The 22,397-nt window shown below is 44.4% G+C and overlaps 6 protein-coding genes across 6 annotated transcripts; 2 read left to right on the top strand and 4 right to left on the bottom strand.

Moving 5' to 3' along the window:
- Nucleotides 1-1,578: 1,578 nt before the first annotated feature.
- On the bottom strand, nucleotides 1,579-2,997 carry F5Y00DRAFT_239945 (ClpP/crotonase). The gene is made up of 2 exons (XM_048008155.1): nucleotides 2,610-2,997; nucleotides 1,579-2,553 (listed from the first exon to the last, which is right to left on the bottom strand). The coding sequence occupies exons 1-2, from the start codon at nucleotides 2,752-2,754 to the stop codon at nucleotides 1,823-1,825; spliced, it is 876 nt and encodes a 291-aa protein (XP_047863813.1). The 5' UTR covers nucleotides 2,755-2,997; the 3' UTR covers nucleotides 1,579-1,822.
- Nucleotides 2,998-3,274: 277 nt separating this feature from the next.
- On the top strand, nucleotides 3,275-4,609 carry F5Y00DRAFT_239943 (retrieval of early ER protein Rer1). Its single transcript, XM_048008154.1, has 4 exons — nucleotides 3,275-3,529; nucleotides 3,586-3,703; nucleotides 3,759-4,058; nucleotides 4,123-4,609. Exons 1-4 carry the CDS (start codon nucleotides 3,461-3,463, stop codon nucleotides 4,209-4,211), a joined length of 576 nt encoding a protein of 191 aa, XP_047863812.1. The 5' UTR covers nucleotides 3,275-3,460; the 3' UTR covers nucleotides 4,212-4,609.
- A 213-nt stretch (nucleotides 4,610-4,822) lies between these two features.
- F5Y00DRAFT_106806 (Paf1-domain-containing protein) lies at nucleotides 4,823-6,912 on the top strand. Its single transcript, XM_048003857.1, has 2 exons — nucleotides 4,823-5,335; nucleotides 5,385-6,912. The coding sequence occupies exons 1-2, from the start codon at nucleotides 5,065-5,067 to the stop codon at nucleotides 6,545-6,547; spliced, it is 1,434 nt and encodes a 477-aa protein (XP_047863811.1). The 5' UTR covers nucleotides 4,823-5,064; the 3' UTR covers nucleotides 6,548-6,912.
- Nucleotides 6,913-9,484: 2,572 nt separating this feature from the next.
- On the bottom strand, nucleotides 9,485-12,134 carry F5Y00DRAFT_263052 (CATB protein; the record flags this gene model as incomplete). Its single annotated transcript, XM_048011472.1, has 8 exons — nucleotides 9,485-10,362; nucleotides 10,422-10,629; nucleotides 10,711-11,073; nucleotides 11,123-11,340; nucleotides 11,393-11,415; nucleotides 11,475-11,661; nucleotides 11,719-11,734; nucleotides 11,853-12,134. 8 exons carry the CDS (start codon nucleotides 12,132-12,134, stop codon nucleotides 9,485-9,487), a joined length of 2,175 nt encoding a protein of 724 aa, XP_047863810.1.
- A 5,997-nt stretch (nucleotides 12,135-18,131) lies between these two features.
- On the bottom strand, nucleotides 18,132-19,491 carry F5Y00DRAFT_270823 (PLC-like phosphodiesterase; the record flags this gene model as incomplete). The annotated part of the gene is made up of 1 exon (XM_048012675.1): nucleotides 18,132-19,491. The coding sequence occupies one exon, from the start codon at nucleotides 19,489-19,491 to the stop codon at nucleotides 18,307-18,309; it is 1,185 nt and encodes a 394-aa protein (XP_047863809.1). The 3' UTR covers nucleotides 18,132-18,306.
- A 781-nt stretch (nucleotides 19,492-20,272) lies between these two features.
- Nucleotides 20,273-21,548, bottom strand: F5Y00DRAFT_253674 (GTP-binding protein GTR2; the record flags this gene model as incomplete). The annotated part of the gene is made up of 3 exons (XM_048010082.1): nucleotides 20,273-21,128; nucleotides 21,184-21,285; nucleotides 21,337-21,548. The coding sequence occupies 3 exons, from the start codon at nucleotides 21,546-21,548 to the stop codon at nucleotides 20,273-20,275; spliced, it is 1,170 nt and encodes a 389-aa protein (XP_047863808.1).
- Nucleotides 21,549-22,397: the final 849 nt, after the last annotated feature.

Raw genomic sequence — 22,397 nt, 5'->3', positions numbered from 1 at the left:
TTAATATTTATAATAATATTTATAATAATATTTATAATTACGTGTAAAATAGTTTTTTTTATATTTAAAAGCAATGATATTATTACTTGAATTTTTCCGTTTTTTTTTTATATCCGTACGATTTTATTACGTGTTATGGTTAATGTGTTACGACCGGTGTTATGATTAAGATTGCGACCGTTATTATAGTTACCGTTGTAACTGTTATAACCATTTTTAATATTTTAAAAGATTTAAAATACGTGGATTTAATCGATAAACTTAATAATAAAGTTAATACGATTATATAATTAATTAATATTTATTATAAACGCGTTAACGTTATTATTTTTTTAATGATTTTATTAATTAAATGATGTTAATGTTATTTTTTATAAGTTAATTTTTTAAAAAACATGTGTTTAAAATAACTTTAAATTAAAGGTAAGATATTTTAAAAAAGGGGTTTTACGGGTTATAATTAATTAAAAAGTGGTGTAATTATAAAAAGTATATTTTTTTAAATTAAATATCGAACCTTAATTTAAAGTTATTTAAAATAATAAATATTATATTTATTTATTAATTATTAAATTAAAAGATTATTTAAAATTAAAAATTTTTTTACCGTAAATTATAATTTAATTATATAATTAATATAACGTTAAATAATATTAATTATATAAATAAAATTTTATTATTAAAAATATATAAATAAATTATTAAATTATAATAATAAATAACGTTTTAAATAATTAAAAATTATTTTATAAAATTAACGGTTTTTAATAAAATTTAAAATTTATAAAAATACTTTTAAATTAAAATAATAAAAATTATAAAAAAGTATAAATTAAAAAAATTATATAAATTTAAATTTAATAATTTAAAAAAGTAAAAATTATATAAATAATTATATAAATATTTAATTTTATTAAATTAAACGATAAAATAATTAAATTTATTTTATTAAATAATAAATTATTAATTAAATTAATATTAATTTATATTATTTAAAATATAAAAAACGATAATAAAATTAATAAAAGTTTTAAATTTATTAAAATTAAAAAAATTTTATTAATTAAAGTTTTATTTTTATATTAATTATTATTAAAATAATATAAATAATATTATTAAATCGATTTAAATTTAATTAAATTTTTTTTAAAAAAAAAGCGATTAAATTTAAAAAGTAAAAAAATAAAACTTTAAATAATAAATAAACGACAGTTAATATATATTTTATATAATAAAATAAATAAAATTTATTAATAAAATTAATATATATATATTTAATTTTTATTTAAAATAAAGTTATTTATTTTATAACGAATTTTTATTATAACGAATTTAAAACATTAAAAAATTTAATTTATTATATTAAGGTTTAACTATATATATACGGCCACGCTAATGAGGCTTAAATCTAAATCCCCGGTCAGCCCTATCCGACAACCTAAACCTATGTATCGACCTCGCCATCTGACCATAGCCGTAGCCGTGGCCGTTCCGTAAATGGTCTCGACCCGCATAAACATGTCTTCTTACACAGGTACTTTGTATACAATATATTAATACGAACGTCTGCGTATGTTGTGTATATTGAAATACGTGCATTATGACTTATTGTATTCAATTCATTTGCTTGATTAGGAAAACCCAGATTTATTTCAAGGGATATACGAAGTAGGATTTATATAATTCGGAATCTTAGATTCTAAGAGCAAGCAACATCATCGATAAATTTCACATCTCTCAACCTGAAACGTGACGAAAATTAAATACTTTATACGTTATGTCATGCCATCGCACCGTACCGTACAATATGGGTTTACTTTTACTATTCATGCTTCCATTCCGGCTTCGTCTTCTCCGTAAAAGCCTTCATGCCAATCTTCTGGTCCTGACTGCCAAAGAGCGAGTGGAACACGCGCCTCTCGTACTCCACGCCGTCCCGCAGCGGTAGGTCCTGGCTCTTGTTCACTGCCTCCTTGGCTGCGATAACCGCTACCTTGGAATAACTCGCGATGGTCTCGGCTGTCTTCAATGCGCCCTCCATCAGCGCTTCGTAGCTGGGGAAAGCCTTAGCAGCGAGTCCCCACTGTGCCGCGTTGACTCCCGATATCGATTTGCCTGTTAGGATTGCCTCCATGGCGCGTGACTTGCCGATGGCTCGTGTCAGTCGTTGGCTACCGCCCGCGCCTGGGATGGTACCTAACTTGATCTCAGGCTGCCCGAAGTTGGCTGTTTCGGTGCAGTATAGGATGTCGCACATCATAGCGAGCTCGCAACCGCCGCCAAGGGCGTGCCCGGACACGGCTGCAATTATGGGCTTCTTCACTTGAGTTGTGAGTTGGGACCATGATTCGATGAAGCTCTTGGTGTACGCCTCGGAGAAGGTAAGGGGCGCCATCTCTTTGATATCCGCGCCGGCAGCGAAGGCCTTTTCAGACCCTGTCAGAATGATAGCTGAGATACTGTCCGACGAGTTGAGCTCGCCCAAGGCCTGATTGAGCTCGTTGATGAGGGGCGTAGATAAGGCATTGAGAGCCTTAGGTCTATTTAGAGTGACTGGTTGAGGTCTCCAAGTTAATCAATAGCCATAGAGGAAAATGTCATCTTCTCACCTTGGCCAACACCCGGCTTAGGTTCTGATACCAATAAATATTCATAAGACCTAGTTGCCGTAGCAGAGAACTGGCGGACTGTTCTAGGGAGTGTGTAAGGTTGGATGCGTGAGGCTAGTGGCCTCAAGGTCCGTAATGTGTTCATGGTTCGGAAGTTGATGAATCGTAACAGGTACTCTTGGGTTACAGCTTTTCAATGGGATTGCACAGGACCAATGGAAGAGCGTGAGTGGACAATTGATTAATTTGTAATGCGTGTAATTCGAAATGTATTGAATAAGAGGTCATTCATGTCTCAAATAAGATAAGATAATATTGAGTTTATGTGAAGCTCAAGCTTAAACAATAATGTACAGTTTCCCTTACGTATGAGCTCATGAAGCCGAAGCTGGCCGAGGATATTTGAGCCATAGATGAATAAGCAAACCCCCGCTACAAAGTACTGGAATATCCCGAGGTCTTGTATCAAGTTATGTGCAGCTAAAGGGGAAATTAAAGGCCCGCCCGTGCATCATTGCATCACCCATAACCCAGCAGCTTCTAAGTCGCCCAGGCACCAATTAAAACAGACCCAATTATAGTTTGGTGGCTGTGCATGTGGCTAGTCAAGTTTTAATTAGCTGGCCAGATTTGTTGGATCCCCTGGCGTCGCAAGCCAGCGAAAAGTCGCGACGTGCAAATTGCTACTAAGACAATTGAACCTTCTTTACTCATTCCGGCGTCACCAATTTCTCTTCACGATCGCACTCGGCCTGTTACAAATATTTTACGGGATATTCAACGCAAGCCAGACCTAATCCAAATTATTCTCGTTCGGAGAAAATAATAGTTGCATTATTGCATCATCCACCATGGAGACTGTCGAGTCCGATCAGACCCCTTTCGCAGCCGTTACGGCCCAGACTTCCAAGATCCAGCGAGTACGTCTTTGCGCCGGTAGCCATAAACCAGTGGGAGCCTTTCTAACAGTGCACAGCAATATCAAGTCCTATTAGATCGATCAACACCATTTGTCTTGCAACGATGGATTGGCACAGGTGTATTTCTGGGCATCTTCTTTCTTCGCATCGTCTTCGCACAAGGCTGGTACATTGGTAAGGAAGCCTTTCTATAGTGATAAGCACCCAGACAATAGCTAACTATGTCCAGTGGCGTATGCTCTGGGGATTTACCTTCTTAATCTCTTCCTGGCTTTCCTCCAGCCCAAGTTCGACCCTTCGAACGAGCTTTTAGACAATGAGATGGAAGATGGATCAGCTGGTGGCCTGCCCACGAAGCAGGACGAGGAATTCCGACCATTTATTCGACGACTACCCGAGTTTAAGTTCTGGCACGAGGCCACCCGCGCTATCACCATCGCCTTCACGTGCAGTTGGTTCGAGATCTTCGACGTTCCCGTCTTCTGGCCTGTGTTAGTTATGTATTGGATCATTCTCTTCGTCTTGACCAGTAAGTTATAATAGTTATTGTTATTCATATGGGGATGAATTAGAGTTGCTAACTTCGTCTTCAGTGCGCAAGCAAATCCAGCATATGATTAAGTACCGATATGTCCCATTCTCATTCGGCAAGGCGAAGTATGGTAAAAGCAGTACTTCATAAGTATATGTTTACGAGTATGATTTGATCACGCCGGGGTTAATCAGGGCAACGCTGGGAAAGGCTACTGAAAGGGTCTAGACTACAAGTGTAGACAATTTCGGTATATTTTGAAGTCTACCTTTATTAAGGTGGTGTATGCTAGGGATTGACTTGTACAAATTACGTTACAGGCTTTTTGTATTGAGGTACACAGGAGCTGGGGTTCTGAGGTACGGAGTAATGTTGTGAGCATCCGAATTGATGCTGGTTGACCTTGGGGGGTAGAACGAGGAATGAGGATAGCATGGAAGCGGACCAGGCGCAGGTTTGACTCTTCCGGATCATCATCATCATCATTAGACATTGTACTGAAGAACAATAATAATCAGCCTTAAAATTCGAGTAGGGCATGAGTGGCATTAAAGAATATTTATAAAGTTGTGGTGCTTAGTCCATTACCTAGGTACCTGTTTACCTTGGGTAGGTATTCTATCGGTTATCACGTTATCGTGCTGGGGACGTGGCTGCGTGGGCAGTGCAAAGGCAGCTTTGCGATAATGATAGCGATAAAGCTCAGGCGGTTGTTCTCAGCTTACAGCTGACAACTTTTTTTTGCGACTGATAAACTTTGGGGAAGTACCCACCATCCACCTCATCGCGACGCGCAGAACATCAACCTTACCGATAACTTCAACTTGCGATCACCATATTCAATTTAACGTCTTACTCCTCCAGATTGTCCCTCATCCAGATATCTTATGAGGCACAACTTCAAACACTGAGATTTTTAAAGAATACTATTGAAGACTTTATTCTCATCGCCGATTCTTTGTTTCCAATCCCTGTTTTACCCATTCCTTAAGCCATCATCAGGATGGCTTCCTCGTCGCGCAGCGGTGAGCACCGCTCAGTCCACCAAGATTTCATCGCAAGAATCCGATTCTCTAATGCGCTACCGCCTCCCCCCAATCCACCCAAGCTTCTTGATATACCCAATACTGGCCTCGCAAGCGGCCAATACACAGCCCCCGGTTTCGCCTCGAGGCTAGCCAGGGAGCAGCCGCTGAACATCGAGGCCGATGCGGAACTGGGTATGCCATTGGACCTGGTGGGAATGCCAGGCATATTTGATGGCGACGAAAGCTGTATGCAAAATTATAAATCTGTAGTAATTTCGTGACTGACTAGATACAGCTATCCAAGCTCCTACGCAACCACCACAAATCCATCCCCACGATCGAGCTCTTCTCAGAGGTCCCGGCAGCCTAGGTCATCCCAAGCTTGCCGAAGCCAACGTATCATTCCTCCGACGTACAGAGTATATCTCTTCCGTCACCACTAAGCGCCACGATGGTGGAGCTTTACGTAGCAACAACCCAGCTCCTAAGCGCCCCTTGAAGCGACCCTCTCCCGAGCGAGATGTTGACGATCCAGCCCATATCAAAAAGAAGATAGATCAGGGCTTTGCCATAGCAGCTGCGAACTTAAAGGATAAGAGCAGGGTCAAACATCCTTCGAAGAGGAACCTCAAGCTGGTTGACGCCTACCCCTTAGTTCCCGATCTCGAGGCCTTCCCAGACTCTGGTGCCTACGTCACATTCAAGTTCACCCATAATCCTCTCCCCGCGACCCGTGTATACGACAAACGTCTCCTCAACGGAATCCTCAAGCCTATCAGTAAAACCGAAGCTGAAGAGGCCGCTTTCGCGATGGCCATGCAGGCCCACGAGCGGGATCCACAGCACGTCCCCAAGCCGCAGAACTTGATGGACTACGATTTCTTCCTCAACGATAACTTGGACGCATCAGAGCGATTCCGGCAAAAGTTCGACATCGAGAACCCGGACCACGACGATGACAGTCTCTACACACACAAAAGCAACGGCAAACCCAACTTCCTATTTCCACGGGTACGAACGTATGAAACGGCGCAGGAGCTCGAACTCAACAATCAAACCAAGTATGACGAGGAGGTGGTGCTGGCATTTAACGACGATGAGGCGATCGACCAGAAGGCAGCATTCTATTACCCGGTCATGCAACGCAGCGTTATCAAACCCCAACGCAACAAGAACATCGCTCGCACGATAGGACTCGTACCGGCGGACTTGAACATGGAGGAACGCAACGTGGACCAACTGGACGTCGTAGTCGAGGGCCCCAGCGACGACATCAGGGCGTGGATGAGTCTGTACCGAGATCACCCGTACGGTAGAGAAGACGAAGCTGAAGGTGAAGAAGGAGAGGGCGGGCAGAGCGGACATGGGGACGCGGAGCACCGGGAAGCCAACAGCCGATCTACACAACAAGCAGAAGACGAGGACGAGGACGAGGATGCTGAGGGTGAAGAGGATTAGTAGCCGGAACGGGCTGCTCGGCAATATTATCTCATACTAAAAAGTTTCATATAGTTCGATCAGAGCAGGTTTTCGTCTTGGAGGCGTAAGGAACACCCGCTTCGCCCTGATAAAAATGCGGTATTTGCTATGAATTAGGGAGGCATCCCAAATAATCAGGGGGGGAGTCATCCTTTGCATTGGTATCGAGCTCTTCTTTTTTAGCCTGCTATTAGGTGTGTAATGAGAAGCGCGTATTTCACCACAAGATGTGTCAACTAGAGTCCTAGAAAATGGATAATAGGGAGCTAGATAAAGGAGTTGAATAAGCTTATCCATACCATTTTTATAAGCTCAGCGTGTTAATATATATCATTAAATTTCCGGCGGTCGAACTTAAGGGTTAGTTAGTTACGTAGAGTTAACTAATAGTTCCATGGGTATTGAGAACAAGATTTGCTTCAAATCCTATTATTGTGCTGAATATATGGCATCTCTTAGGACCAGTGACAGACAACTCTTAACATGCTAAGTTGAGAGATTTTCATCTAGAACTGAAAGTAGCAACAGGCCTGTGCTGAGAGACGAACCTAATATATGGCAAAGAGCGGCGCTCATTAAGAGAAGCAAGTCTGAATTCAGGTACTCGACGCCATTGTCGGAAGAGATTTCAAGCATGGCAAACAATCGAGTAAATTGGTCTGTTATCCCTGGTACCATACCGGATTCCAACGTCCGATGAAGACCTCATACCCTCTGCGGATAGTCTCTCTAAGTAAATAATCGTTAATTCTTTTTATAACTTAGGTAGATAAATTGTGCGAACTTGGCTCTCGTTCAAACCCCGAAATGCGGGCTGCGTTTACAACTAACTACCTCACGAGAGCGACTTGGGTTAAAAAGAAAAGGGGAAGGGAGGGGGGATGTTATAGAGGTACCTAGCTTACTTCGTATGCACATAGTATTACAAGAGACGAACTACGAGAATAGAGCTAGTTGTATGTACCTAACTAACCTAGGTGGACATACATGTAAAGTGAAAAGAATAATTATACTATACGTTAGGTAGGTAGTATGTAGTCTCCCTAATCCGGCAGGAGAAGCAATACCTACCAGTCCTAACCAACTTACCAACCAACCAACCAACCAACCAACACAATAACCGGAGTTCACCAAAAAGCCCGGAAGCCCGACTTTACATAGTGTACATATACCTCCATACCTCCGCTTCACCACCAGCCTATCACACCACCCTCCGCTCCTCGAGCGGACCCGAGAACTCGGGTCAGGCGCACGTGACTATATCCCTCATGCGACGCACGATGTCGTGCATGAGTTCGAGCTTTTTGTCCTCTGGCGGCGGCATGGGGGTGCGGTCATGTGGTAGGTATGGACCGTGGATCCGTATATACGTAGGTGCGTAAATAAATAAATAAAAGGGGGGACGGGTCCCGAGAGTCTGGGTCGGGCGGGTCGTGGTACAGGATGCTGCGGAGAGGGCGTATTGCTGGCCTATCATTGCTTTTTCTTTTTCGTTTTCTCCTTTTTTTTTTCTTTTTGGAGAGGGCTACCTAGGAGTCTGCGGCCTTGTTGGGGGCCTTAATGGAATGGGGTTGTATTTGCTTGGGCAGCTTTGCCTTAGGGGAAGACGTGTGTGTGGATGGGTTGGGTATTAAATTAAGTCGATATATGTAGGTTGGCTTATAAAAGAGCAACTAACCTAGTTTAAATGCCTTTTATATAACTAACTACATGATTATATAAAGACAATTCCGTATGCAATGCGTGATTTGTCATAACTACCTATACGGCTTGCATCTCGACTTTTTACAAAATCATCGAGTTTATATATACATAGGTTTGGCCCTGCTTCGAATGCTAGGTACCTAATGCCACCGTAAGGAACTACTATCTAGATCTAAAGTCTGTGAAAGCAACTCATGCTACTTATACACATGCCTAGGGAGATGCGTGTCGCGTTATATATCACTCCCTGCGACTTGATTTACCAACCAAGATATCCCATAACCTCTTTCCTGCTTCTCTAAGCTCGAGATACGATGCGTATGAGGGACTCTAAAGGCTTGTATAGGTACCTAAGCATCTCCTCCGTTGCTTTTCTGCACTGCCAAGGTATACCGAGCCAAAGAACCCTCTATTTTCATTCAGAAAATCGATAGTAACGTTGTAGTGCCTAACACATATCTTGTATAATACGAGGTAGCATATTCGTTGCCTACTATAGCACGTATTGTATGGTTAGTTGGATACTCGGAGACTCCAGGTCTAGGTTAGGGTCTAATATAAACAAACAGTGCCATAGAGAATCGACATTGGCGTACAACTCCCTTTTCGTGGATTTTACCGTTATACCACGTTTTAATGACTGTCGAATTATATAGTTACACTGGACTCGAGACAAATACCTATTATAAGAAGCATTTTAGAATATACTTAGACGTCTGAGGTAGTTACCACATATATATGAACCCGGTAGAACTAAACACGGTGGAAAAACGCATGTAGCCCCTTTTATTCGTGACTTTCTTTAATTAGTTAATCTAGTACTCATTACCCCAATACATATTTCCTAGACCGTCCGTTCAAAAGGAATAAGGTATGGCGAGGCGGTATAACTTTAGTAGAACATCCCTTGTACACATTCGCAAGCCACAACCCAGAATAATAGGTAGCTAAAGGTAGAGCTTTAAATATCTACTTTCCTCAAACGAGAAACGCTGCTACGTTATTATTAAATAAAACCAACATCTTCCTAAACATCAACACTAACAAAAACCAAAACCACAGTATGTTTAACGATATTTGCATAAATATTAAACTAAATATATACAGTAGCCGAAGCAAAGCATATTACATACACACGAAACTTTTTTTCTTTTCTTTTTCTTTTTTTTTTTTTAAAAAAAAAAAGAACACCCAGAGCTCTCCATTTTACCACTATTGGGTCCTATCCACGGGGTATCGCGAAGTGAACTTGAACGTCTTAAGACCGTCCACGAGACCGGTAGCCACATTCTCGAGGTCGGCATCGACGTAGACGCCCTCCGCATTCGGGTCCAGACCGCCTGCTGCTAGCGAGTCACTCGGCGAGCTGCTGCCGAAGTAGGCAACGGGCTTGCCATATAGGTACGCCGCGTTGGCGATTTGAAGAGGACGTAGAGGAGGGTAGAGTGGGCTTAGAGTACCGAGGGTAAAAAGACCGGCAGCGTCAGCGCCGGATGTAACAACCACGGCATCAAAGTCCGTTGCATCGGCAGCCGAGTACGTCTTATCAACGCCCTCAACCAGGCTCTCGGCTACAACGGTCACGGTCAGGTTATCGTTGCTTAGGCGCTGTTTTAGGCTCTTAGCCTGGTCGAGCGCATTTGTGCCGTTCGCCCTTGTTGTGCTAGCCAAGATACCAACCTTGAGTGTGGCAACAGTGGGCAGTGTGCCGTTGACAATGCTAATGCCCATCGTCGTGTTATCATGGTAGAATGTGTCATCAGGAGCAGGGGCCTCTAGGCCGAGAGCGGTGGCAACACGGACTGCGATATCGTTGCTTATTCTGTTAAGCTGTACGAGTACGTTCTGCTTCACTTCGGCAGATTTCAGGTGGCTGGTCTCAAAGCGGATGGCGTTAATGAGGAACTGCTGCTCGACGGGGAGAAGCGAGTTGTAGAAGAGTCGCGGCTGCGACCAATGGTCGTCGAATGTGGACGAGAGGCCGCGCACGAGTCTGCCGCTGGCGCTCCGGGAAGGTGCATTGAAGTATCCGCGTCCATTATTCTGGTCCGCCTGTTGGGGGAACCCACCGTTCAATGAGTTAGGAGTGTCTTTGCAGCGGACGTTAGTTGAAGAAACCGGTCAAATTTAGGGGGTGAAGAGAACTTACAAGGGTGGATGTTCTTGTGAATGAAGTTCTGAGCTGCGCCATCACGGTTGTTGTTGTGGATGGGAACGACTGGCCTGTTGATAGGAAGCTGCTCAAAGTTGGGACCTCCGTGTCGGTTCAACTGAGTGTCCAAGTAGGAAAATATGCGGCCTTGCAATAAGGGATCCTCGGTGAAGTCTACTCCTCGCACAATGTGCCCAGGTTGAAACTACGTTTTGTGTTAGTACTCAGACTAAAAATAAATATGTGATAGCTCCGGAACCGATCTCGATGAGACCAGAAAACCTACCATGATTTGCTCCGTCTCCGCGAAGTAGTTCGTTGGGTTTGTGTGCAACTTCATGACGCCAAGCTTCTGGAGAGGGGCATATTCTTCAGGGATGATCTTGGTAGGATCCAATAAGTCGAATCCGAACGCGAGGGCCTTGTCCTCATCGACTAGCTGGACGGCAAGCTCCCACTCGGGACCATTACCGGCAGCGATAGCTTCGAACAGATCTTGTCGGTGGGCATCTGCATTCTTGCCGGCTAAGACCTGAGCCTCTTCCCAGTACAAGCTAGCCCTTCCCTGCTTTGTCTTCCAGTGCCACTTCACGAACTGAGAGTGGCCATCATCAGTCACGAGACGGAACGCGTGAACACCAAAGCCATCCTGCGTAAGTCAGCATGGAATCCAATCGGTGTATCCATTCAAGACTGACCATATGTCTGAAGCTGCGCGGGATACCGAACCCAGCCATAGCCCAGAATAGTGTGTGGAGCGAACTCGGCTGCTGAGAAAAGAAATCCCAGGCCGAGTCATGAGCTGTGGCGGCTTGAGGTATCTCATTATCGGGGCTTGGCTTCACTGAGTGGATTAAATCCGGGAACCTAATAGCATCCTGGATGAAAAACACCGGAATGTTGTTCCCCACGATGTCTTGGAAATATTAGTCTAAAATTAGTAAAACTAAGCGGTTGGATCTGCATACCAAAGTTACCCTCATCGGTGTAGCTGAATTTCATGAATCATATTAGTGTGCTTTCAACGTATGATAAGGTGGCAAGTCTTACAATCTCGTCGCAAAGCCGTGAACATCACGCGCTGTGTCAGCACTTCCACGCGATCCAGCTACGGTTGAGAATCGTACGAAAACCGGAGTTTCTTTTCCGGGTTGGCTTAGGAACGAGGCAGCTGTGATGTTGCTCCAGTCGCCATAACTTGTGAACGTGCCGTGAGCTCCAGCACCTCTTGCGTGAACTTGACGAGGTTAGTCTAAATATGAGATATGAACTCAGTAAAAAAAAAAAAACATACCAACTCGTTCAGGAACCTATTGATGTGTTAGTATGAATCCATAGTATATACATAGGTATACATATATTATATGACGGTGATCACAGGCTCTCATACTTGTAAGGACTTAACAAGGGGAAGGCAATGTAACTTACTCGCTCATGGTCGAAATGTGTGATCTTCTGACGAAAGATGAAATCTTCTAACAGGGTAGGACCCCTATCTCCAACCCTAAGACTGTCTTGCTCCTGAATCTGCCCACCCACGTCATCGGTGAAGAAGCCACTGCTATCATCAATAGTGGCTTCGAGTATCGGGTCTCCGGTAGGTGCTTCTGCTCGACCACGAAGAGCAGCCGGGTCAGCAAAGGGGCAACCAGCCGCCGAGACAAGTCCGAGAAGCCCTAGCAAGGCGGCGGGAGTAGATACGCGGCCCATCTTGTCTTATGTTCGATTATCCCAGTCCCTTCAAATGTATATCTGAATGGAACTCGGCCAAGGGCAAGGAGACGGCTTGAAGGTGGAAAGCAAAAATAACTTCGTAGAGGGAGGAGGGATCTACGCGGTGTTTATAATAAATAAGAGAAACAAGGATCAAATTTACGTAACCTACCGAGGCCCAGACTCAACCTCGCTTGTCCGGTTTGCTTGAGGCTCTAATCAGGTTTCACGCATTACAAACATTCTAACCCACCTACACGCCTTTGTTCTACCCTAGTATCCCATTTCTTTCACCCACCATCTGGTATCTACGGGCCAGGGTAATCTCCACAAAAAAGACCGCTAATTGGGAGCTGCTGCTAGTAAGGTTGAAGATGATGGCAAAGTCGAATCGGATATAGTTAATATGCCCGGACCCCATGCTTCGACGTGTGACGAGATGAGAGGGTCGAATGGTACATATAATACGTACCTATGTATGCCTTATACTACCTAAGGAGGTAGATGCCAAGAACAGAAAGATTAGTTCGATGGTACGTAAATCCCGAAGGTAAGTACCTAGTGTAAGGTCCAGGGAAGTTCAACCGTGCCACAGGGGCGGAAATCATAGGCGCTTGCAACAGGATGTAAGCTGGTTGACCAACAGTATCTCGTGCGTGACAGGCTGGAGACGGTGCCACTTGGCGTTGATGTGATAATATCATGGGATAGCTTTATCCCGCCGATAAAGTTCGGCTGGCGTCATGGCTGTTCATCATGTGTGCCGTTTGCGCCGTGTGCTTAACAAAGGAAATGTCTTGCGTTCTCGCGAGATTTATACCGGTCATATGTATGTAGAGCGCTATTGAATATGATGACATAGCACTCGACTTCATTGGAGGGTTTCCACTAAAACGAAGGCGCCCAATAGTAATATCGAACAAAGATCGGCAGTAAGAAGTAAAGGCTACTGTTAAACAGACCGAAATTCGAGGTGAAGGATATTGGTTCCTTACTCCTAATCGAATTCCTATCCGTAACAGAAAGGCACCTGCCAAATTTGAATCTTGTCGTAACAGAAGCGGTATATTATCGTCGTATCAAGCAGTCGTCTGCAAACCTAATCACAGCTGTCAGGTACAAGAAATTTTGCATGGACGTGATCCGGGTGTGGGGGTTCTTAAGAGATGATGCATGCAACCCGCCTACCTACCGCCTACCATCAACGGTTTACAAAGCTAAAAAAAGAAAATGAAGACTGGAGCCAAGACAATCATGTCTTGGCCAAACCCGACCGAACCCAATCAATGAGCTCAATTGGCTTAACGACAAGCTGTGTGTGACCTAACAGAGAGCTTGAGAATCGGGATGGCAACGCTATTGTGTTGCATCGATATATGAAAATCATACGGAACGGATGGAGATACGGTGTGTAGTTTAGTAATATCATTAAGTAGCTTCAAATTGATATTTCGACGGGGTTCCTATCTGAACGGCCATATCACTACCTATGTAAGTATGCATGGTGGTATCGAAGTGGCGGTTTGTGTGTTACAATTCGGGGAAAATACACACCGTTGGCCCGCTACCTGGCTGTTTGTAGGTAGAATATTAATGGGTTGAAGTTTTCCAAGGTTCGAATGTGGTCCTTGGGGGTCAAGGAAGTTCAATCTAACCTCCCGGGTATGGTCGTTGCGAAGACGGCCAAGATCCATCCTTGTAAGCATGCTGGCATGGTGGAAAGCCGGCACTTGCATGAAATTAAAATGGAGACCTAGACGGGTACCAATCGTAAGCTGCCTAACCTGTTAACCTAGGGAGTTAAGACTTAACAGACCAATGCCGTTCGAGGCAACTCCGGGTGGACCACGGTATGCGGTGCCGCCGCTTGAAGGAGTACTCCTTGAGGTAATGATTCTCACATGTTTACATAACTCACCAGATAACTAACAATGGATTGGCATTAGATAATGGGCGGGAGAAAGCAACCCGAGAGGGTTAGGCAGATGGACCTATTTATCTCTATTGGAGATATCTCAAGGGCAGGCCGAATAGGTAGTGGCCTTAGATGACGCAAAAACGGCCGGATCTTAGATCTTGGCTACTCCCGGTGGGACATAGTTGCAATAGTTGCAGTGATTACGAAAGCTACCTAGGTTCGCTCGGTTCGCTCGGTATGCTTGGCATGATCAGTTTCCATCCCACAACATTGACGGTGAACGCAGTATGTTGTATGTACCATAGCGGCAGAATGTAGGTTCGTGGAATGGTTCCAACCCATTACAATGATTCCATGTATAATAATGTTTTAATTTAAATTAAATGATTCCATAAGGCTTATAATAATTCCATAAAATTTATAATAATTTTATAAAGGTTGGAATAATTTTAAAAGGGTTAAAATAATCTTAAAAATGTGGAATATTTAAAAAAATAGGTTTAAAAATTAAAAAAACGCTAAAAATTTAAAAAAATTAATTTTTAAACTTATAACTCCTACGTTTATATTATTTTATAATAAGGTGTTTAAACGTTTAAATTAATAAAATAAAGTAATTAATTTTATTAAATTAATATAAAAGTTTAATTAATTTTTATTTTTATAAATTTTATAATAAAAAAAACTTAATAATTTTTATTAAAAAAAAAAATAATAAAACTATTTTACTTTTAAAAATTATTCCGATATTTACGGAATAATTCTAGGTTTTAACCCATTTTTATTAACTATTAACCAATTAAAGGCCTTAAATCTGTAATAAGTTCTACATTTTATTAAGCCATTTCAATTTTAGCAATCATTCCACGAAACCACATTTTGCCGCTATGGTATGTGGTAAACGCCCGATAATCGTGAGCTAAGGGGTATGCATTGATGACCTGATTGCCGAGATCGCATTTGTATCACGTGCATACGCGTCTGATCTGGCAAATGAATTTATGTGATAGGAAGTTCGAAAGTTATGTATTAAGGACTGTGGAAAGGGAAATTTAATGGAACATTTGGAATCTTATTACTCATCTTATTACTAGTTGGAGAGTATTTTGTGCAAATCCCACTTTACTTACATAATCCAGCGGGGTATACCTTAACTATGGAAAAACTATGGAAAAATGAAGGGTCCGGTCCGGTTTTTAAGCGTATTCCCACGGCGCAGCCTCACCCAAAACCAACATTACCGATAACCCCGAATTACATCCCTCCATCCCGACGCCAAGCCAAAATAACTTCTACATTTACGCCAGGACTAACTTAGTATCTTGATTCCTAAATTCCCCACAAAGCACTTGCTAATGGCCCCTTGCATATCTTTGAAAGTGTTACCGTCACTGACGATGACTCAACCTGAAGCCTGAAATATGAACAACTACCCTCAAGGAGCTAACTAGAGGTGCGGACTGGGGCCGCACCTGCGCAGGGACTTGTTTGTTCTACTATGTAGGTAGGTAGTTACTATGTACTATTTATGTATTGTAAGCGTCTTGACCATGGCTGATGTCTTATGAGGGCGTTGTCGTTAAGGGTTAGCTCTTATCCATCGACTTGGGCCACGAACTCTAGGAACCTTAGACTAACGAGTCATTCGAGTATGTAATCTCGTGCCATTTCTAGACCATTGCTGCACGATTTAGAATACATACATAGGTAAATATCTCTTCCTGGATTAGGCTGTCAGCTTTGAGGCCAGTCAGCTGGTATACCTCAGACGCCTTAATGCCGGCCCCACGAGTTACCTCTAGGTTAGTACAATATTAGATCTAATGACTTTCTATCATATGAATAGTTGATAGCATCCTCGGCTATAACCCCGGTTCCTCTAGCATTGAACTGATGGCGGAATTATTGCGGTAATATTGGTCATTCAGGGTTAAAGATAGCATCGTATAGTTATCTTATTACGGGGTAGCTTCGAGCAATGCGCGTAATCACATAGGCATGGGGAAGATAATCTTAAGACTATCGTCGTTTAACTACGCTGACGAGTGAATGCACATCCAATACTACCCTGCCGCTTACCACTTTTCTTCCCCCTGAAGTAGCATAGCGAGCTATGTTCATTAGGATGAGAGCGATCCCCTAGGTTGGAACTTTCTCTCACTCAACTCGTTCTCCGAGGAATCCGCCCCCTAGAATCGAATATCCAACTCACCTGCTGATTTCATGAGCATCAAATCTACTACCATTCGAACACATTACAGGATAGCTTCATAGCTCATCTTCCTACTTCCAACATAGCACTTTGTGCCGTTTAAAGGATTTCTCGAGTAGCAAAATGAAAATTCTGCTGCTAACAGGATGAGAATGTAGATCACAACTTGATCTTATTCTAGTCACTTGTATGTAATATCGACTGCCTACAGCTTTGTCTTGGCGCCCCAATTTATAGACATATTCTCGAAGCAGGACATACATACATACGGGAGCAGCAGTGCAGATGCTTGACACCTGACGTCTCGCCTAAGGTTCAGCAACGACGGGCATCATTACGTCTACGGCCGGGAGGACCTCGCATATACGCCGCGGGTTTAGCGGCGCTTTGCAGAGGGGGCTGAATTTACCCGGCCCCAGCGGACCGGAGCCGGTGAAACCGGGCCGCTGATAACTCCCGGGCCTATAGCAAGTTCGCTGGCTGAATTCCAAATACCGCGACGCATCGAGACGTTTAATATAAAAGCTTGATACCCTCCCTAGATAAGTCAATCTTTAAACGGACCGAGCCGGTGGCGCAGGAGCTAGATCTTGCAACGTCATTTCTCGATTATGACGATGCAGTTTCTGACTATATGCTTAGCAATACGAAGTCCGGGGTGACAGTTGACGTCTGCTCGAGTGGGCTGGTGGATACTAGGGGAGAAATTGCATCGATTCTCAGTAGCCGGGTAGTTTTGCGTATAGAGGCTTCAGACGCTGTCATCTCATAGCCCTGTCAGCTCCGGTGGACTGCAAGGGATCGAGCAGCACGACCCAGGACGAAAACTGCAGGACTAGGCCGGGATCGAGAACTTCCCAACAAATCGTCGCGCTTCTATACTACATGATGTCCTCGGGCTTCGATACTATTCGTTCTGAATTGTTTTGTGTACCTGATCTACGTCGGCCCTGTTGGAACTAATTTCGACTTTCTAGCGTCCAACCGTGAGCGCGGATGTATCCTTTTCGCCAGGAGCGATTAGCTACCCACGCCGGTATACTACACTCAGTTCCTGTTACAATAATTATGCCTCGCTTTCGGTAATAGGCGGATCATTTACTCACTAGGTCCTAGCTGCTTGACTAGTTACGTTGGGAATTCAGGGGCTGTCTTGTCATGTCAGGCACAGATTAGCTAGCAACATGCCTGGCTTATCGTGGTAATTTATTCGAGACAGAGTACATTCGGCTTTGTTCCACCGGGTGTTAATCTCGCTCCTATATCGCTGAGGATGCTGGCGGAAATGATTATCATGTAAGTGGACTTAGCGCCATCCGGGCCGTCCAGTTGTTAATGCCTCAATAGAACTTTGCTCCAGAAAAGCTCACGGCAGCCTGGCAAGAGATTGGATTTACTCTACGTGTGGTAGATAGGCCATCTGGAAATCTTTTATCGCTCAACGCACACCATATTTTGCGTATGGTACACTTCATATTACAGGAAGAGTTATCGGTTATTGGTCGTAGTAAGAGTTCTAAATAGATAGGAGCAATGTTTATGATCATTAAGAGTATCCTTCATATTCAGAATATGCTAAGATGGAGTCTCATAAACTCTATTTACTTTGCCAGGCAGTTTATCGTCGGGGAAAGATCCATAGTTACCGTGTTAATTACTTCGCGCATCCCATGATGCTTCAATTACATATATAAACATCCACAGAAACGTTCTAAGGTACAGAAAATAGCCTGCGGAAACTATGAAGGACAATATCGGAACCCGACCTTTAGCTACACATAGAACATTCACCTAATATAACCTTCACAAGAACAGGAAAAGAGCCAAAAGACGTGCCACGATTTGCTGTCCGACTTGACATGGCCTATAAACATTATTTCATACGCTACTTATTCTACGTAATTAGAAGTCTGTAGTAGAACATGCCATGACAGCTTCTTAAACTCCCTACTGTATATAGCTAGCCCTCAATGTAGATTCGATCAAGCAACGTCCAACTAAAGACACCGCCAGGTTCCCAGCTCATTATGTATATCCATCTAAAAACCCAACACAAGCCCAACCAACTCAGCCGGCTCGTCAAAGAAATCCAAAACCACAACACCCAGCCTACTCCCGCGCATCTCCCCCAGCAGCTTGACCAACTGGTGATTCACGCCTCCATCCGGCGTCACCTCCGTCCCGTTCCCCAGCGCCATCGTCTGCGGGAACACGTGCGGGACATTAGCATCGTTCTCGCCCGACGCAAACGTGATGAACAAGCTATCCGCAGCATCCCCAGCAGCAGCAGCAGCTTTCTCCAGATGCGTCTTCACCGCGTCCATCTTCGCCTGGATATTCTCCGCCACCGTCGAATTAGCCCCCAAGTCCGAAGGCTCGTAGTAATCCTCCACGTACGCCGTCTCGTTACTCGTCCTATTATACACCAACTCAAACCCCCTACGGTCATTATCCAACCACTGTCCCGGACCCAAATGCAGTCCCGGCAACACCTCGTCCTCCGCACCATCACCCCCCATATCAAACCGTCTCACCAGCACAATCTTCCCGCGGCTCTCCCCCACCGTCCCTAGCCTTCCGCTATCCTGCCGGATATACCTCCTCGCCGCATCCGACCCCAACACCCCCCTCAACCTATCCCTCACCGCACCGTCAAACCCCGCCCCCTCCTTCGTCCCCCCCTCGTACTGAAAACTCAACAGCACAGCCTCGCCCGGATGCGCCTCCAGCCACGCGTAAAACGCAAAGAGCACATCGTCCACCGTCGCCCGCGCCGAGAGCAGCGCCGCCCCGTGCCAGAACACGAGATCCCGATCGAGCGGATCAAACGCGAACCTCAGATCGAAAAACCGCACCCCGGCATCCAGAGCCGCAGCCGCCCCGTACCGCTGAGTCCGGTAGACCTGAGCCGGAGCCGGCCCGGCTCCGCCGTCGCAGCGCGTGGCGTACGCGAGCGCGTCCTGCGTCGCCTGGCTGTAGTTCCAGGTCGCGGCGTCGTGGGTGCCTGGGATGTTTAGATGCGCGAGGGGCGTGGCGTCGGGGACGCTGGACATCCAGTTTGCGTACGGCCGGGACGAATTATTATCGCTTTCTACGCCGAAGACCTCTCGGCTATCCTGTAGGACCTTGTGTAGCGCGAGCTGGCCGAGGGTGGTAGCGCCGCTTGGGTCCGCGGCAGCTACGGCCGCTGCGTAGCCCAGTAGTAGAACGGACGGACAGCGCATGCTGAGACTATATTGTCTGTGCTATTTGAACGAACGCCGTTGGAATTCTATGCGCAAGCGGATACTAAAACTAATTCTGCTTATTAGATTTAATCCCCGTCTTGCTCTCCCGCCTTTAAAACGTCCGTAGAGCGATCTACACTTTAGTTTAGGTAGTCAATTAGATCTGAGCTTTCCCTTTTACCAAATGAGGTTTTACGTTGTTGGGGTTTGAGGCTGTGTTGTGTTCATCTTAAATGACGATGGACAGGGGAATAAGCGGCGGAGAGGCTGGACGGTAGACGGGAAGAAGAGAAGACCATATCCTGCCTTGTTTTGTGAAGCACTGTTCCGATTATGCCCACGCGTTCCAGATGGCCCTTATGATTGGTGGTGTTAGCATAACACAATTTACAAAGCGACTTACCATATAATAGTTACACGAATAGTTACACGAATAGCTACCTCATAAGCTGTTTTGTAGAGAGGATGGCGGATTTCACAAGTCTCACATTTAGTAAGCATATCAAATTGGTATGCTATTTGTAGACTACCTTTTATATTCAAGTTGTGATTGAGATCACAAATCTGATCATCCTATGATACGCACTCGTGGAGCCTGGTTTTTACTCATGTCAGATTGACATGGACCGCAGAATAGCTCATCTCGAATCTATAACGGTGTCTCATTCTTTGTTGAATGATTGTCCACCCCATAGAACATGAATATCCCTTGGCGTTGCTCCTGCAACAATTTGCTTCATCTCAAGCTATAAAGTCAAACTGATGGCTGGGCTTTTGTTTATTTTGGCTTCGTAATTTCGAAGAACTCCTTCACACCCTGCACAACAACCTCGACATTCATGTTGACAAGTGGCATCTTGTCGTAGCTGTCTTCCTTCATGATCGCAACTAGTGCGAGGTACTTGTCGACCTCACGTAGTATGATCGGTTTGTTTCCGTCGCTCAATACCATGCAGCTCTCGGCACATCCCGAGGCCACCTGATCCTCTATCTTCTGGTTCCAAGGCGGGCCTTCCAGAGCTTCGCGGTACTTCTGAGTGCGGGGCCAGCTTCCGTATACTTCTGTGACGTCTATTATAACGTCAATATAGTCAGAGCAGATTTCGTAGCTTGCCATATCTGCGGGTTCGCTGTCGGTCGCAATGTATATCTTAGACAAAACATCAAATAGATAGGCTTTTTCGAAACGACAAGTACGGCAGAGGTTAGTAAGCATCGCTTCGAGTATACCAAGTCGAGGAATAAGCTTCTGAATCACTTTGCTGAACGCCTCGAAAATGCTATGGTTGTATATGCTAGTCAAGTGAAAAGTGACCGGCGCGTTTTCAAACCCGTGGTCGCAGAGTTCGTCTTGGATCCGAATAGTGATATCTCTTTGGATATCTAACTTGTAGTCGTCTGATAATCCATCAACTTTGTGAATGAACACCTCGATTTTGATGTTCGGATACGTCCGTTGGAGGTTTAGTATAGTCACATTCAAGCGGGCTACTGCCTCTAGATAATCATCCTGAGCGTCTATGACCCAAATCAAGGCACCTATCTCGCCAAACATGGCATCGATGTCGAAGGTTGGGTTATCAAAGATGTCGATTTGACCTGGGAAATCCCATACTTGGAAATCCATAAAAGACCTATAGTGTCATATTAGAAGGAGAAATCACATATATCAAGCAATCAGCTTCTTACGGCATGGTGTCTTTTTGGATGCGCGCAGTTGACTCTAGAAATAGAGTCTCACTCGGGGGTAATTTGTGAAAAACCACGCTCGATATCGACGATTTACCACTCCTAAAAAGGGGGTTAGCCTAGTCCTCCGGTATTTGATATACGATAGTTTACCTTCTCTGCCCCATCAGGAGCAACCTAGGTTTCCCTTTCGATGACAGATCTGGGGGTTGATCGGACACCCTCGATCCATTTTTCCGTAGCCTTTGGTCCTGTTCATATACACGCGTTAGAGCCTGTTGCGCAAGACTAGACGGTGTCCCATGTGGTTGTTCCCCGGCAACGTCGGGGTCGAACGCGTCCAAACCACGAAGCCGAGAAGACATAATGATAATAAAGAGAGTTAAACAAGAACGAAGAGGTATGAAGTGAAGCTTTAGAGCGAACGATAACGGCTTGGATACGTCAAGGACCAAGCTGGCTGAAGTGGATGTGCTCCTCGTACGAGCATAATATTTTTCCCAGGTACATCTCTGCTGAATGACACGAAGAAGGCAACTATCTCAAGCGAATCTCAAAATGTGAACAGGCAGATGTTCATTGTTCGTCGTTTGTTGATACGTTTAAAGGAGACCTGCGAGCCAATCTGCAAACGAAGTCTCCGAATCCAAGGAGACGGGAATGCAAGGTCGTGGTGATGAGAAAAAAACAGCAACAGCTGGGTGGCTGCATGTAGGCAGCTTCAACCAGGGGATACGTCAAATTTCATAACGGGAAAAAGGTCACGGACTCGGAACGTTCAGCTCGATCGAAACAGGGCATATCGCTCCTGATAATCTATGAAGAGCGAGATGATTTCATTGCTGATCTCACCGTGGTACAAATTAAACGACTCGGGGATTCCGCTCAGAGAGCTCGGATATGTGGTAATCAGGTCATAATAATCTCCCCGTCCGTAAATCCGGTTCTATACCTGACGTCTGCCTAACGACAACAAAAATAACAATAATGGTGATATATCTGGAAGCGGTAATGACCACTGCACATCATGACTGCGTGTCAGAGGTGGTATGGTAAGAAAGAGAAAAAAGGGAAAAGAAAAAAAGAGAATATAATGGTAGAGGAGCTGACTGGTTACGAGCACCCGTCGATGGATCGATGACCCTGCCCGAACTAAAGAGAGAAAAAAAAAAGTGTCGACGATGATACGCGGCGGTGTTCCTGTGCCACTAGGC

The sequence above is a fragment of the Daldinia vernicosa genome, assembly GCF_022497035.1.
Source record: "Daldinia vernicosa strain CBS 139.73 unplaced genomic scaffold F5Y00scaffold_30, whole genome shotgun sequence".
NCBI lineage: Eukaryota > Fungi > Ascomycota > Sordariomycetes > Xylariales > Hypoxylaceae > Daldinia > Daldinia vernicosa.
Note: the sequence above shows the minus strand (reverse complement) of the source record. Positions and strands in the feature narration are given on the sequence as shown.